The sequence below is a fragment of the Crocodylus siamensis genome, chromosome 7, assembly GCF_052110815.1.
Source record: "Crocodylus siamensis isolate JL-2025a chromosome 7, ASM5211081v1, whole genome shotgun sequence".
In the NCBI taxonomy this organism is placed as follows: domain Eukaryota; kingdom Metazoa; phylum Chordata; order Crocodylia; family Crocodylidae; genus Crocodylus; species Crocodylus siamensis.
The window spans coordinates 66,401,238-66,417,934 of record NC_143401.1 but is presented as its reverse complement, the minus strand read 5'-3'; the positions used below and the strand labels follow the sequence as shown (position 1 = coordinate 66,417,934).

The window sequence follows — 16,697 nt, the reverse complement described above, 5'->3', positions numbered from 1 at the left end:
GATGCACTCAAAGTTTCACTCATGGAAATGGGTACCGATGACCAAGCCTTAAGTGGCTTTGAAGTGTTAAACCTGATGTCCTAAATGAACTAGTTTGATTAAGTATATTCTAATTAACATTCTGCTGCCATTTTTGACTGGTTCTCACTGCAGTTCAGCCAGAAAATAAAATAACATAAAAAAAATAAAGCCACAGAGTGAACAAAAAAGGCAGTGAAAAACAAACAAAATAAAAGTATACACTTTAAACACCTACAACACTTACTGGAAGTCTTTCACAGTTTTGGTTCGTATGGGAAGGGAAGGTTCTGGAGGGACTGGAGCTTTCAGTTCCTGTGGTAGTGTTTCTATCGAGATGCGTTGTTTTTGCCTAACGTCAAGGCAAATTGGAGGAAGCTCTCTCACTTATTGAAAAAAGTTTTAAAAGAGAGTTAAATACAGCATAATCACTTACATAACATTTTCTTTTCAAGTTCACTAACAAAATAAATGCATATGAAGTAGGAGTAAGCAAAGGATCAAAGTTTACATTTTAGCCTGTAAAGCAAAAAAGTCAAAAACAATAAACATTTGTTATTTTTAATGAAGTATACCTGCTTTCTGTTTTACTGTATTATTCTCAGATAGATATTACCTCAAATGGGAAGTAAGACTGAGAAAGCATGGATGTATTTAGGATAAAACAAACTTCCTTAGGCAATTCCACCTGAGGAAATTCAGAATTAAGAAAGGAGAAATGGGTTCTGAACAAAGCAATTTTTCTACCGAAATACTCTCAATGAATATGCACAAGAAGAATTAAGTATGCATAAGTGGCCTTTACACTGACCATCCCCAACTTCTGAATTCTTAATTCTGTAATCTTATCTTTCTCTTACTGAATTTCTAAATTTAATTGAAATATACTGATTATTTACAACACAAGATTAGAAAAACATACGTAATGATTTACAGTCATGCTGCCTACAAAAAAATCCATGGCAGACAAACTATCTTCTTACAACTACACCAAACAAAATACAAGTCTATTGTAGAACATTTGTTATTTCAGGTAAAAAAATACCCTTGAGTTTATAATATAAGTCAAATGCTGTTGGCTTCTTTTATTTAATGGCATGGGCAAATTAAAGTCTTGAAACCTTCACTAACAGCAAGCACACAAAAGTTAAGAAAATAGCTTGATTTTCCAGTGGATTTTACAAAAACCAAATGTTCTAAAATTAAATAACTTAAAGATTTTCTTCTTTAGGTGATCACTATAGTTTCTGACATTCTATGTGAAGATCATAGACCACTGCCATCCAATGCTGTCTATCAGCATTATCTATAATTTGCATTATGGTGGTACTTCATGCCCCCAGTCAGGACAGGGATACCATTCTGTAATATAGTGCACAAATGCAGATTAAAAAATTATTTTTGCCTTGAAGAATTCACAGTTGAAAAGACAAGATGTTTAAACAAATTATGCAAACACCAATATGTGAAGATATAGTATTTCCTCTCTCCCATTTGCATGAGCTCCTGTACTCTTCCATCTCTTCAGTATACAATCATATTCTTGCAACTTGCCAAAAGTATCTAAAGCCTCCCCTCCACATAGGTGGAGGTGGTTCCAAATTCAGAGGGAATGTGGCAAAGGATCCACATGGTTTCATACTATTTTTCCCTGTGTCCAGTCAGTGCATTGATGTTTTCTGGCTGCTCCCTCCCTCTACAGGTGTTTCCTGAAATGTAGAGTTAACTGTGGTCTATAAACAATAATTGGGTAGCCTCACTGAAGTTCCCCACAAACAAATTTGGATAAAAGAGAGGTGTCAAACATATGGCCTGTGGGCCAGCCCAGGATGTGGGCAACATGCACTGCCCATACTGAACTGGCTCCATGTGCTGGCTTTGGGGCCAGTCCAAATCGGATCAGACTTGGAGTCAGCACACAGCCAGCCCAGTGGGGAGCCACATGCAGCAGTACTGCATCCCAGGCTGGCCCCATGTGCCCAGTGCTGAGCCTGTGACCAGGACATGGCCTGCTGTGCATGCAGTGTGCTGGGCCAGAATGAGGCTTGTGCTGCAAGTGCCATGCAGGCTATGCCTGTTCTGCACACAGCACAGGGACCCTGGAGAGTGTGGACAGCACGTGGCACCTCTCTGGATCTGCCCTACACACTGGCTCCAGTGTGCAGATGCCAGTCTGTTCAGGACACTGTGCGGCCTGTGCCTCAAACTGCTGTGTGCAGTGCTGGGTCCAGGTCATGAGGAGAGTGGGGCTGGTGCATGAGGAATGCAACACACGGGAAGAACCTGGCACTTGACACGGGGTCAGCTGCGATCCAGCCTACAAACTGGCCCAGCAACTCTCACCCAGAGGGCAGGGTCAGAGCTTGCTTAGAGTTCAGAAGTTTGACATCTCAGTACATAGCCAAGGAAGACCATTCAAAACAGTTACTGGCAACTTTGTTGGCAGAAATGTTGGGGTTGCAATTTGCAACAAAAATTGTCTTTCGGGTAACAACTAGGGCTGTGTGAACCACCATTGTTTTGTTTCAACATCTGTTTTGCTGTTTTAAAGGGACAGCATTTCATTTCATTGTTTAGTTTTGTTTCAAAGCACTGTCCTGATTTGTTTCATGCAAACTGTTTCACTGTTTCACCCATAGGCAATAATGGGGAATCATGAACATGACTAAAACTCTGTCATTTCTTGCCTGATTCCGATAAAAAATTGCAGGAATGGGAGCCTCTTCTGAGGGCATGAAGCCTGCCAAGTTTCAAGGAGACAGGTGCAGAGGTTTCTCGGAGCTCAGCTCAGTCGTGGGAGGCAGAGCACAGCTTTGGCTCTGCCTGCCTCCCACTGCCAGGCTGCGCTCCATGGGGCTGCGGAGCCCCACGGAGCTCAGCCTACCAGCGTTAGATAGAGCACAGCCCTGGCTCTGCCCTCCCCCCTGCTGCCAGGCTGCACTCCAATCAGCTCCGCCAGCCCCACAGAGCACAGCCTGGCAGCGGGAGGCGGAGCACAGCCTTGGCTCTGCCCGCCTCCCGCTGTGATCCGTGGGGCTGCGGAGCCGCACAGAACTCAGCCCAGCAGCACAAAGCGGAGCGCAGCCCTGGCTCTGCCTGCCTCCTGCCACCGGGCTGCGCTCCGTGGGGCTGGTGGAGCCAGAGAGCCAGGGCTGTGCTCCGATTGGCTCCACCAGCCCTATGGAGCACAGCTTGGCGGTGGGAAGCGAGCAGAGCCAGGGCTGAGCTCCATGGGCCCCTGCAACCCACAGAGCGCAGCCTGGTGGCAGGAGGCACGCAGATCCAGGGCTGCACTCAGCCTCCCACCACTGGGCTGAGCTCCATGGGGCTGTGAAGCTGCTTGGAGCACAGCCCTGGCTTTCCCCTGCCTCCCGGCACCGGGCTGCTTCAAAATTTGAAATGTTTCAAGTGCCCTCATTTAGTTTTAAAGCTATTTTTTTGTTTTGATTTTGCTGTTTCGAGCTCAAAACGAAACACTGGGCGAAATTTTGCACAGCCCACTTCCTTAAACACATCAGTAACAAAACACAAATTTACTCTTGGCTTGATTTCTAAGAACTGTTGAGCATCCAGAAATTCCCAGCAAGAAAAGTGGCAGCTGCAGATGCTCAGCACCTCTAAAAATCAGCTCAATTCTTTCAAAACTAAGACATACAATGAGTTAAGTCAATCTGAACTTTTCACATAATAAATAAAAATATCACAAGTGTAGTATAAAGGAATACCGAAATAGGCAAACTGGAATTTGTTCAGGACATTTGGTATGCTTAATCTTGTAAAAGCTGTCATGGAATTTCAGACCACATGCGAGTCTGGCTTTATTTCTGCTCTCTCTGGAAAAAATGGCCTTTAATCCATGGCAGCACCTAAAAGCTCTGTTACCCTGTATCTCATCAAATACAATTAGACTAGAATTCAATTACTTTCCAATTTACAAAAAGATTCTACCTTGAGGTAATATTGTTATATTGTCACGATTATAATAATCATTATCCTTGTTTCTACTGCTGCCCATAAGGCAACAATCCCGGAGGTAGCAATATTGAGCATGTAAGACACTGTGAATAACGTCATACTTTTTTTTCTCTGTCAACTTCAGTTTTAACTTTTTAACATGTTGCCTATTAGTAAGGAACTACTGAAATTGTAATTTCTCAGTTTTTGCGGAAACCGTGATTTCAGAATGGCTCTGCAAAAAAGCGCAAAATTACTGAGTGGAGGGGGGGGGGGTAGAAAAAGCTGCAAAAATAGAAAAGGTTGGGAAGCCCTTGTGTCCTGAAGCACAGAGTGAGGGAGAGTGGGAGAGAGGGAGCAAATTGGAGACTGAGCCCCTGATGCAGGCTCAGTCCAGGGCCAGCCAAGGAAGTAGGAGGATTTTGGCACTGGCTTTTAAAACTCCTACAGGCATGCTCCTGCTGAGGAAGAGCAGGGATGAACGCTAAAAATCATCCAAGACAGCCAAATAAGTTTCAGTGCTGAACTGCGCAAGACAATATACTGCAAGGACTTTGCACGCAGATGGAGGTAGACTCTTCTGTACCTCCTCTGCAAATATAACTCTGGATGTGTCCAGGAAAACCAGCACAGATTGGCACTTGGGAGTCCAAGGCACACATGAAGAAGAAGGCTGTTGCAGAGGCTGAAGGTCAGAGTAAGAAACAAGAGACCATGTCCTCTCTCTTTAAAAGGACCACAGCTTGGCAAGGTGAGAAGAGGCATTTTCCCTTGTAGAGACTAAAGTGGCGGCGAACAGCTGGCTGGAGAAAGCTGAAGTTAAGAAACTACCTGAGCCACAATGTGCCAAATGCCTTCCATGGGCCAACAAGCTTCACCAAGACTAATCTCCCTGCAGTGACTGCTTTGCATATACAGTCCACGAAGGCTGCCTTGACAGAGTATCATTCCTTCTCCATTGTAGGTGATGAAGCCACCAACCCTCAAGATAATGATGTGCCATTTTATTTGTACTGTGGAGCCGGACAGATTGGGACCTGCCTGTGTTTCAAGCTGAACCAGTCTACCTCACCTCTGTCAATTTTTCTACCATGTCCCAAGCCATCGTAAAGGTAGTTGTCAGCTATGACATAGACTTTAACAAGATCTTAGCATTCCTGTCTGACAATGCCATTTACATTCTCTCAGGCTGAATTCTCCTCAGCCCGAAGAAGAGTGTCTATGCCAGAATGCTTGCAAAGAAAGGAATTTTTTTGCTACTATTTAGTTGGTCTAACAAAAGAAATCACCTCTGACCCAAGAGCTTTGTGCATCTCTCTCTCTCAGACTAGCACAGCCACAAAATAGTGCGCATGTACAGGGGAACTTTCTTCCATGTGACCCAAGGAATGCTGCCTAACGCTGTTCATGTCACCTGCAACATGCACATTTTGTCTCTAGTGACAACTGGCGCACCCCAAGGTGAACAGACTGCTGTCTGCTTCCAAGAAGACCTTCAAGCACTGTCCAGGTCATAAGGTCTGGTATAGGGAGTTCATCGTTAGTCAAAGTGGGGATTCACATGGCACTTGCCACTGCCACCAGTCTGTGCTCACACAGTGGAATTCGTGGTTCAGCGCAGTCTGTTACCAAACCAAGCATATGCAGCACTACCAGCAGGTTATGAGCAAGGAGCTGCAAATCACACCGAGCACACCATACTTGCTCAAGCTTTGCAGTCTCTTAGGGTAAGGTGACATTGAAAATCAAATGATGTTTATGGCTGACAATGCCATCTGGTTCACAGAGCTCCTGACATGGCAGACTGTGATCCACCATGCATACAAGCTGATGGATTTGACAAGCTGGGTCGAAGACAGGGCATTGCAAGAACTGCCAAGCTACCTGTGTAAAAACCAGTGCTGAAGGAACCTGTTCCAGGCAACAGCTGTGAATCTGAACTAGTACTAGAGGGACAATCCATCACTGCCACTGTGGGTAAGAAAACCAACTACACTTTTTTTAGTGCTGTTTGCATTTTGGACTCCAACCAGGTGCCTTTGCTAAGTTTTGACCCTCACCTACTAAGAGCAATCCCGGGATGGGGGAAAAGAGCATGACAATGAACATGCTGGTAATGTGTACTTTGTCAAAGAGTGCTGGATGCCTGTGCCTGTTCTAGGACTGTGTCTGTGACCAGTTTTCACATTTTTACACCCAGGCAAGATGCTGCCTCACCACTTCAATTAACTTGGTGGATGCCCAGCATGCCATCTCAGTGTATGGGCAAGTGTTCACTCCAGAGACAGACAGTGCCTCCAGCAACTGTGGCTGGGTGCAGCATGCTCACATTTAATACATAGTATGAACTGCCTGTTTCAAGGTTAGCATTCAGTTTCACTAAACTCTGTTTTATAATGTCCTTTATTAAGGGGTATATGGTTGGTATTAGTTGCAATTAATTTTGTGCATCGCTTTATTTTCATAAGAGATTTCAGTTTAGAGTTTAATTCTGTGTGTATAGTTGGTATTAGTTAATAAAATGTATATAGATAGTATTACTTACAATTCATGGTGTGCCAAGTTTTATTTTAATAAAATATTTAATTTTAGACCATAATTAGGTTCTCAGATTTCTTAATAATGGCTTCCATGACCTTAATCCCCTGTTTAAGTCCATGAAAGCCATTAATTGATATGTTAAGCAAGTGGCAGTTTGGGGTGATCTGGCAATCTGCAGGGAGAGGCACAACTTCCAGGGCCCTTTGGCCACAGACACTGGGGGGGAAGCGACGTCCGTCACACACTGCCTGTGAAAATGGCTACCAGGCCTTACATTTGCCTGCAAAATCAGCTGGCAGCCACCTCAAGTTTGGTAGACCCTTACCTATGAGCCATGGATTGAGGACCACTGCTGTAGTGAATGATATGTGATACAGAAGTCCTCAAAAGCTAGTTATTCATCACTAATTTTTTTAAAATTATTTTTGCTGTACTAAATGTTCAATGTTTTTTCACTAGGAGATATGAACTCCTTCAAAAAGACAAGAAGGGTTTTAAGTTTCTTTCCTCCAACTCCATACCTGATTTTTTCCCCATGCCCTCCCTTTAATCAATACACTCTAATACAGCAGTTGGCAAGTATTCAGAGCCACAAGCCAGAACAACCTGGCTTGGGTCTTAGACAGGCTGGTGTTTCAACCCGCCTGCTACTGTGACTTGCCTCTGTCACCACTTCTTCCTGACTGCAACATGGATGCAGCTCTCAGGTGTCTAGACCTGACACAGCTCCTCACTGCCAGGCTCTTGTGTGGGCGAAGCCCCAACAACACCATGGGCCAGATCCAGTAGCTCTGCAGACATGTTGCCAACCATCGCAAGTCTAATGCAGCATATCTAAAAGAAACCACTTAATTAAATATCTACTAGGGCTGTGTGAAGCTTCGGTCACCGATCCAATTTGGTGGAGATTCGGCCCAATTTGGTGGCCGAATCTTCAATTTGAATCGAAATCAGGAGACCCTTTAATCTCTCCAAATCAAAGCAGAACCCTCCGAATCAATTCAGAGAGATTCAGACATAGACACAGCTTTAAATGTACCTCAAGGTACCAGGCGGTTCATGAATGCTGCAATGGCGGGGCAGATGGAGCGTCTCACAGGAGCACTGGGGGGCCGGGGGGGCAACAGACCCAGAAGTGGACCAGAAGCACTTCAGGTCCACTTACGGGTCTATCGGGGAGCACACTGAGGGCCCCACCCCGGCTCGGTGACTGGTGCCTCCTGGGGTCCCCCTGTGGCCAACTGCTGAGCCGGAAGGGCGTATGGGGGCCCCCTGGGTGCTTAGTGGTGGACCTGGAAGTGGATCAGAAGTATTTCTGGGTTTGCCGCCAAGCACGTGGCCCCCCGCCCCTCCCCCACACTCCAGAGGGACTCGTCATACGTCCCAGTACCGTTCATGAGTCGCACCTGGTGCCTCAAGGTATGTAGAAAAAAACTTTTAAAACTGTGTCTATGGTGGAAACCCTGATTCTCTGAATCAGCAATCGAATCTTCAGATTTGGATTTGGCCTAATTGAATCAGGGACAGAGATCTGTATCAACAAATAGAATCACTGTCCCTGATTCAGGCCAAAATTGAATCTGAATCGATTCATATCCTGTTTCCCACACCCCTAATATTTACAGCCTTTTGAACTCATTCGAACATCTCATTTTGTCTTTGTTTATACTAATAAGTGTTTCAGTGTTCAAGAACTTTGGGGTATGTTTGTTTGTTTCATATAGCAACCAAACAAGTTATGTATAATACACGCATTTTAAACCTAAGCTTGCACAATGTTTTTTTACTCTGCAATGCAAGAGATACCCGTTTTCACTAGCTGATATATTTTTTTTAATTAATCAAATACCAAAGTACTGGTATTGCTCATTTGCTGCCAATTCCACTGATCTCAGTTGGGAAACCACAGCTGTAGAAAGAAGGTAGGTTACTTTCACCCACATTAGTGACTGAGCCAAAACGCAGATGTGGTTTACTCAGCCACCATTCATCAGAAGATAAGAGATCAGAGCTGCCTTCACACCAACATTGATTCTACATATTTTTTCTTGCCTGTTCTCACAGCTGGACTTTTAAACAAAAGTAGTAATCAAAAAGAACAAAGAGGAAAATGAGATGCTAATTTAAAAACTGAAACCAATGTTCCAACAGTCCCACCAGGCATAAGAAGTACAATCATTCTACTAAATAGCATAACGTCATGTTCTAGAAGCAGAGTGGATTAATTTAACCCAAAGGGACTTAAATCACTGATTTTAATTACGGTTTAATTCTGCAAGCAGAAAACCTTGATTTATTTAAATCCCGTTTTGCATTTATACTTTAGTTATTTTCCTAAAGAAGAGCTGATTTCCTTTCTTTAATAACCATTAATACTTATCATTTGGTAACTAACTATATTTAAGCTTTATACTGAATTCAACAGATTTCTTTTGTCAACTAGACATTATGACAATACACATCTAAGAGATATAGAACTTTACATACATTTTTTCAGAGCCATATTTTTTTCCATATTTTTTAGTATTAGTAAACTGCTAATGATGCATCTCTTATTTCTGTGGCTTTTTAAATTGCAATGTATGTCAATCTGCATTTGGCTGGAAATTGGAATTCAATTAAAATAAATTTAAACAGCATTCTAAAAGTTATTTTATAATAAGATACAGCTACCATATTCTTTTTACCTTTTCAAAACAAGTTTTCTATTTTAAATTGACTCATTTATCAAACAAAGGAAGTATCAACAGTAGCTAGTGAAAATAACTGGTTGTCTCTGGTTACTATGGGCACATCCACACATGCAAAGATGTGCACTTGCAGCAGCTCAAATAGAAGCACTGCAAATTTGAGCCAGGGCTTTTTGCCTCAATGCACGTGCTCAGACATGCACTTTGCTGTAGAGCAAATTGTGCCACTGGGGCAAAATAACCCTGCCTGGCTCCTCCCAGATCTTCAGCCAGGGAGAGCTAGAGCCTGGTGCCAGCACCTGTGCTGTGCCCAGCAGTATAAAAAGCTGCCCTGTCCTGGCCCCAGCAGTATAAAAAGCCACCCTGGCAAGTAGCTCAGGGCTACTAGCTCTCAGGAGCTTCTGGGGTACTTATGGACACTACCCTGGTGCCAGCTGGACTGCTGAAGCAGCCCTGAGAGTTTCCTGTATCCTCTACCCACTGCAGCAGTCTGGCAGTGGGGGCTGCTGCCTGGCTGTGACCTGCTGTGCACTTGCCAGACTCGGATGGGGACTACAGAGCCACTAGAGGCATGTGCCCCTCTGGGCCAGCTGCCAGTGGACTGTGGTTGCAGGGTTGGCCTTTGTGTAGCACTACTGCCATTTGTGCCCCCTGTCCGGCCATCTGGGCAGCTATCACCTGGAAGAAGTTCCAGGTGTGGTGGCCTGCTTTGAACTGTCAAAGCATGTCCTCCTGGCCCCATTTAGCCAGGAGGTCAGACACAGCCAGATGGGTCCAAGGTGCCAGCTCTCTAAAATACCCCCAAATCCATGTTGCTCCACAAGTAAAACAAAGAGAGAGAGAGTGCGAGAGAGAGCGCGATCAGTTGGATCATGTTTTATTGATATATCTACAGTGTTAAAGCAAGTCTCTTATAATAATAAAGTGAACTCTAACTACAGGTTTCATGAATTCATGAATACATATTTTGCTGCCCTCCCACAGGGCAATGGCCCCCACACAGGGGGTCTGGTCCTCTCACAAGGGCTACGGCCCCCCACACAAGGGGTTCAGCCCCCACACAAGGGGGCCAAATAGCTTCTGCAGGGGCTACCACCCCCCATATAAGGCCCACATGCCCCACCCCAGCCCCCCGATTGCTGCCCCATCTGGCTCCATCCCCCACCAGCTGCTGCAGCTCCCCCAAATGGCTTCCCCACCCAGCCCCACCCCGCAACTTGTAACCCCAGGCCCGCAAAGCTACCCCCACAACCCCAGGCACCATCACTTAAACCCCCTCCCCCACAAAAAAAGAACAGAAAAAAAAAAAAAGAAAAAAAAAAGCCTCTGCTAACCTTAGAAGTGGGGGGGGAGGGGGAGGGGGCCTCCAGGGCCTCCTGACAGAGCTCCCCAGTCAGCACAGGACAGAGGGCCCAGGCTGGGGCCTCTGGGGCTGTTACCCTGCTCGCTACTGTGTGGGCGGGGCCCCAGGCAGCTTCAACTGCCCTTAAGTGCCAGGGTTTTTAAGTATGGGGTGGGGAGCAGGGATGGCAGGGGTTTGGGGGGATGAGGCTAGACAGGGCAGGGGGTCGGAGGGCTTGTGGGGCTGGCAGGGGAAGGGGCCAGCCCCAGCAGGGCTTGGGGGCCTCAGGGGGGTTGGCAGGGGGAGGGGGGACTGGGAGAGTGGGAAAGGCTGTCGGGGGTCCCCCTGACCCTTTACTCACCAGCACTGGAGTCCTAGTGCTGAAACACATGGCCTGACCAGCTGCGTGTTTCAGCACCAGGGCAAGGGGCCAACCATAGAGATGCTCTGGCAGCCAGAGAGTCTCTATGGAACGAACACCTGCCTCCAGTTGCCTCAGGGCTTGGTCGGGGACCAGGCCCTGCCCCGCCTTTTTATATTTTGTTTTTTTTAAACCTAGTTTTCTCCCCACATTGCAGGTTTGCAGTGTGGGGAACATTTTTTTGTTCCCGCACATGCCTGTTGCCCCGCCTCAAAAGAGTTTGAGGAAGGGCAGGAGGCATGTGTGTGCTCATGTGGATGTGCCCTATGACCCTCAAGATTAATTACAGTAATAAAAACCCACCCTCTGACATCCTGCTTTCATTCACAGATTGGAAGATGAAAAAAAGCAGGAAAGCCTGTCTTAACTCCCAGTCAGTTTTCTTCATTCTGAATGACCTAAACTACATGAAACAGAAAGGAAAAAAATATTCTCTCTGACCCTATGGAAGAAGCTACTTGGAAGAAGCTACTGCTGTCAGAAATTGGTTGAAATGGTAGGTTCAGTACTTAGCCTATAACTTCCACCACTCTGATGGCCCGAATTGCTTTAAAACTTTTATCATCAAGTGTACCTTTCTAATTTGTTTTATTTAAATTAAACTGATTTTAATAAATTCAATACAGATGGGAAACTTTAAACTGACAACCTCCGTTAAAATGTAAAGTCACATAATCTATTTTTAAAAAGAAACATGTTTATATTAAATACAGGATATGTTTTTTAATATTAAAAAAATTAATTGATTTATTAGGCACTCTCTCTGCAAGGTGAAAGAGTATAGAGTGTTGAAAACCTGTTATTTAAGTTCCATTCAGCAAAAACTCTGAACCTTATGTACCAAGCTGCTAAACTAGTGATAACCTTTTCTTTTCTTATAATATCATGTTATCCTTTTTAGCCTGTTGCTTAGCTACACTGAATACAAACACTTAATCAGAGTATGACAATAAGGGGGTGTCTGCAAATTCCAGTGGAAAAAAGCCTTACTGAGACAAACAGGAAATAATTATTACAGCAAAATTAAAAATGAATAAGTATAGAACAGTGGACTTTCCATCACTTTGAGACACTGAACAGATGAAATTGTCCAAAAATAATCAAAGTGAACAAACCTTGTTTATATTTAATTGGAGAACAGAACTAGAACAATCAAGGTCATTAATAAAATATTTCATTTTACACATATATTGCCTCATTAATTGTTCTGCAAATTCAACCTTTATAACAGATATTACAGCAACTGAACTTCAACCTAGCTTTCATGTTGCATTAGCAACAGTACGTATCCCATTTAATTTTTTTCATAAAAATATAATATTCCTCCCACTTTAACTATCAAACATAATCAAGCATTCATTTATAAGCATTTCTCTACTCAATTTATTTAACAGAATGTCATAATTCACATGCGACTTCTGGAGTATCAATGGAAAGCTTTCAAAATTGTCATTTATTTTAATAAGTATTAGTTCAAAGCACAAAGTTATATCAGACTTTGCTCAATCTACAAAAGATACTCTTTTGTGTCAAACAATTCCCTGGTCCCATAATGACTAATTTTATATACTTAAGTCGTAATCCTGCTACTACCTTAGCAAGTGTTTATACTTTCATGTATCAAATCAGGAAGACTATTCACATGTGTAAAGTTAGATATAAAAGAGCTGCAAGAGTAAATAAAGGAAGAAATATTGTTATGGCCTAAATAAATGTGTTTCTGAATGACTACAATCAAGTTAAAAAATTAAATACACCCTAAAAAGCAGTGGGGTCCAATGTTTTTGATGGACCTGCCACAGATTAAGCCCTACGCCTTCCTTGAATGCCATAGATCTCTCTCCCCGCCTGATTTGCTGCTCTGATTTTGTTCTCAGTCCTGTGCTTCCTATCCTATCTGCTGCTCTCCTTCTTTCCCTGTGGTTCCCATCCTGACTGATGCTCTGCTTTTTACTCCCTGTCCTGCGTTCCCTTGCCTCTCTCTGATCTTCTGTACCACACACAGCAGCTTCTCAAACCACAAGTGCCACAGGCTAGCTTGATGGATTAATGGTGTCTATTGAACAACAGAGTAACAAACCTTAATGAGGTACAAATAGCTAAGCAACTCTGTTCTAGCATGCTTTAGCTGGCATGTATAATTTGGCTGAAGAGATTTGGAGGCTCAGATGGCAATGCTTGGTCTGACCACAGGCTGGATGGTGGTTTCAATCTAGGACCTGGGATCAGCAGAGGGGACACCATCTTGGCATGCAGAGTGGGGTGGGGGACAGCCCAGCCTGAGCCTGGCCCTGTAGAGGGGGGAAGGGACTTCATCCAGGCCTGTGGGAGGGCGGGGGAAGAGCGTGACCTGGCAGGGAGGTGAAGGGCATGGCTCAGCCCTGCAGAGGGAGGGAGGGGGGGGCATGGCTACACCGCAGCTTGGCCCCACAAAGAAAACGGGGCATGGCCTAACCCCAGCCCAGCTCTGCAGGGAAAAGGGGACATGGCTTGGCCCTGTGGGGTAAAAGGTGGCATGTCCCAGCCCCAACCCTGCCCTGCTGGCAGGAGAGAGCATGGCTTGGCTGTAACTGGGCATGCAGGACTTGGTTTTTGGGAATATGGCTGCATTAACAGCCACTGCTCCCCCACTGGCAAATTTTCCAAGCTGTGGAGATCCCCACAGGCCAGATGTGATGGCTCTGCAGGCCATGTTTGATTTGTGGGCTGGAGGTTGAGCACCCCTGATCTAAGAGTATGGACACAAGTACACTTGGAGCCATTTCCAAAGAAGGGCAGGAGACAGGACTCTTGCTCCAAACTACACTGTAGCCGAGTGATTCTTAACCAATCCCCTATCCCCACTGCCCGCCCACTCTTCAAGAAAATAAACATAATGCAATATAATGTGCAAAAATATATTTAAAAATTAGTTTCTGAAACACAGTGCCATTCAAATCACAAAAGTTAGGAGGGGTGCCTCAAGTGCAATGAGGAGTGCCTTGATTCCAGAAAGGTTGTGAATCACTGCACCAGTAGTTGTGGCCTTACAGTTTCATGGAGATACAAATGTAGCAAAACAGCTCCAATTTTAACACTGTTTCATCCCAAGTTGGAGCAGTTTTGCTTCATTTGTATCACTCCCAAGTTGTTCTGATAGCTACATGTAGACATAACAGCTCCTGGACACTCCCAATCAACAGCTCCTCTTTTAAAGTGGTTCCAAATGTATGCATGTACTCAATGCAGATTTCTGTTGTCCTACCTTATCCTAATAAACAAACCAATAGAACTTGGCAAATGGCTTGTCATCTGTCCATGCCACCCCACAGCATAGGTGACATGTAAGTGCTGAAAGTAGGGAGGGGGGTGGCACAACTCCGTGCCACAACCATAGTGGGGGTCACAACTCTGCCACCGTCCCCACTGCTGCTGGGCATTCAGGCTGTAGCCCCATGCTCTGCCACTGGTGCAGGAATTGCTCTGCCACCACCTCCACTGCTGTTGGGTCCTGGTTCCAGCCAAGCTGCAGCCCGTGCCCCATTATTGGCACAGAAATCTGAGGGGGCACGTACCCCCAATGCATCTCGAATGCTGCACAGACATCTGAAGTGACTTCTCCTCTACAACTGTATGCTGTAATAACTATAACAAAAACATATTTATATTCTTGATAGAAAGCTGGAACTTTGGCACTCCAGAGGTATGAAAGCTATTCTTTACATATACAAATAGCTATATTAAAAAAAAAAAAATCTTAAATTTCATGTTGAAGCATCTCTTTGGTATTAATGCAACTGTGTCCGCAGTCTTTCAAATGTGATACAGATTTTCGTATTGGCAATTGAGATTGAACCGTTTAGTTTTTCAGGGGAAGTTAGAGGTTTATAGTAGAATAGAAAACAATGGGTCTTTTGACACCAGAAAGATAAAGAGTGGTTTCGGATTCTGGAATAAGTATTAGCTGCACTTCCATTAAAAATGGTTAGTAGCGAAGTAGTTATTGACAGTTAAACTCTCACCACTGTTGTCCAAAATTAATACAATAGATATTTGAAGAGAGTATTTTAGTTCTTTCAGAGTTTCACAGACTGACAGCACTGCATTAGCTTACGTGTATTAGTTTATGTGTATTATATTATCACAGAAATGAAAGGAATGGTCATAAGTAACTGGTTGTAGCTCCCTGGTTCAGGGCCCCTGGTTCTAATAAAAGTTACAGTTGCTTGGCTGTAGCCCTAAATGACCATATTTTAGTAGAGGTAAGGGTGCAGATCTGACCTGCTTAATGAAATACCACCCCATCCCTAACTCATTTGGCCCTGTGTATAACAAACTGCCTTGTAGCTCTATCAGCAGAGAGTTCTCCTTTAGAGATAATTCTCCATTAGTCTTCTCTAATTTCTTAAAGACTGTTTTGCTCTCCTTGCATGGTGCAAAGTGACCTAGGCAGACTGGAGAATCCTAACCAAAGTAAATGAAGACAAACTGCAGATCCAAGGGGTCACACCAGCCTTTTGTATTTCAAGTGTTCCATTATTTTTGCAACATTAATCTGTTCAATAAAGAAATAACTTTCAGTTTTAAAGCTTCTAATACACATAGCACTGTATTTTCAGAATGGCACTCAAAAAGTAGCACAGGATCCAATGCTGCAAGAATAAAGGGTGTTTACAGACGTGCTCCGTGGGAGAGGGGGCACTTTAATTAGAGTGGCTCTAATTAAAGCACCTGGAGTATAATGTGTAATAGCCATTTTTCAGTGTGGGGACGCTGATACACATGATGCTGGAGACTGCTGGAGTGCGGCAATTACCACCACTCAGAATGGTTCTCCTTTGCTCATTGCTCAATATACTGCACCCCCTTTATTTCCCTGTACTGGCTTTCCCTTCATCGCCACAAATACAAAATCACTATATCTCATTTTCAAAACTCGTCAGGATTTAACTTCATATAATTCTGTGTTGAGATTGACCTTTGGCACTCTGTGAAAACAGAAGCCCTTATCACCCATTTCCCTACCCCACAAATACCTGTTTTCCCATCCTGACACATTATATTACATTTATACAAAAAGAATAATTGAAAAGCCATGTTACTTTAGTTTAAGAACCTCTTTAAAACCCACTTCTGCCATGATACTGACCAAAATCTGCTATCTGACAACAGCAAAACCAGTGTCAAGCTGTGATTATGACTACCAATTGGCCTACTATATAAAGAACTGTTCATATCACTTGTATACTTAAAAACAGTGGATAAATACACAGGACTCCATCCACATAACTGCCTCATTTACCTGTTAGAGCTAGTCTTTCAAGATGCAAGCTCTTCAAGAATAGACTCATTTACAATGTGCTTGGATAGTGACCACCATAAAGAGAAACTTGAAGCAATAAAGACGTTCTTACATTACTATAATATAAACAGTAACCAATGACTGAACAATACCGATTTCTACATTCTTACCATTTTTGATGTTGGGCATAACAGGCTGTGTAGGTGAACTACTGCTTTCAGTGACTTCTTTCTTTTGGTTAATAGTTGTTAAGAAATTGCTGAACGTGGAAAATTGAGTTTTGGCTCCTCTCTCCAACCCCTATACACAGGAAAAGTATATACAATAAAGCACTAATATCTATCACTACAAAAGTAATTTTACTTATTATTTATTACATGGAACACTTAAATACTGGATTTTGAATAAGAAATAGTAACATTAATACTTAAATATTTTCAATACATTTCT

The 16,697-nt window shown here is 43.7% G+C and overlaps 1 protein-coding gene across 2 annotated transcripts in view; it reads right to left on the bottom strand.

The window, feature by feature from the left end:
- HECTD2 (HECT domain E3 ubiquitin protein ligase 2) overlaps positions 1-16,697 on the bottom strand; it is a 72,552-nt gene that overhangs the window by 50,720 nt on the left and 5,135 nt on the right. For both annotated transcript variants that reach the window (XM_090057253.1, XM_090057252.1), the window contains exons 2-3: positions 16,418-16,547; positions 266-404 (exon numbers count right to left, since the gene is read on the bottom strand). In XM_090057253.1, the coding sequence (XP_089913379.1) occupies positions 266-404; positions 16,418-16,547 (269 nt within the window). The remainder of the gene's footprint in view (positions 1-265; positions 405-16,417; positions 16,548-16,697) is intronic.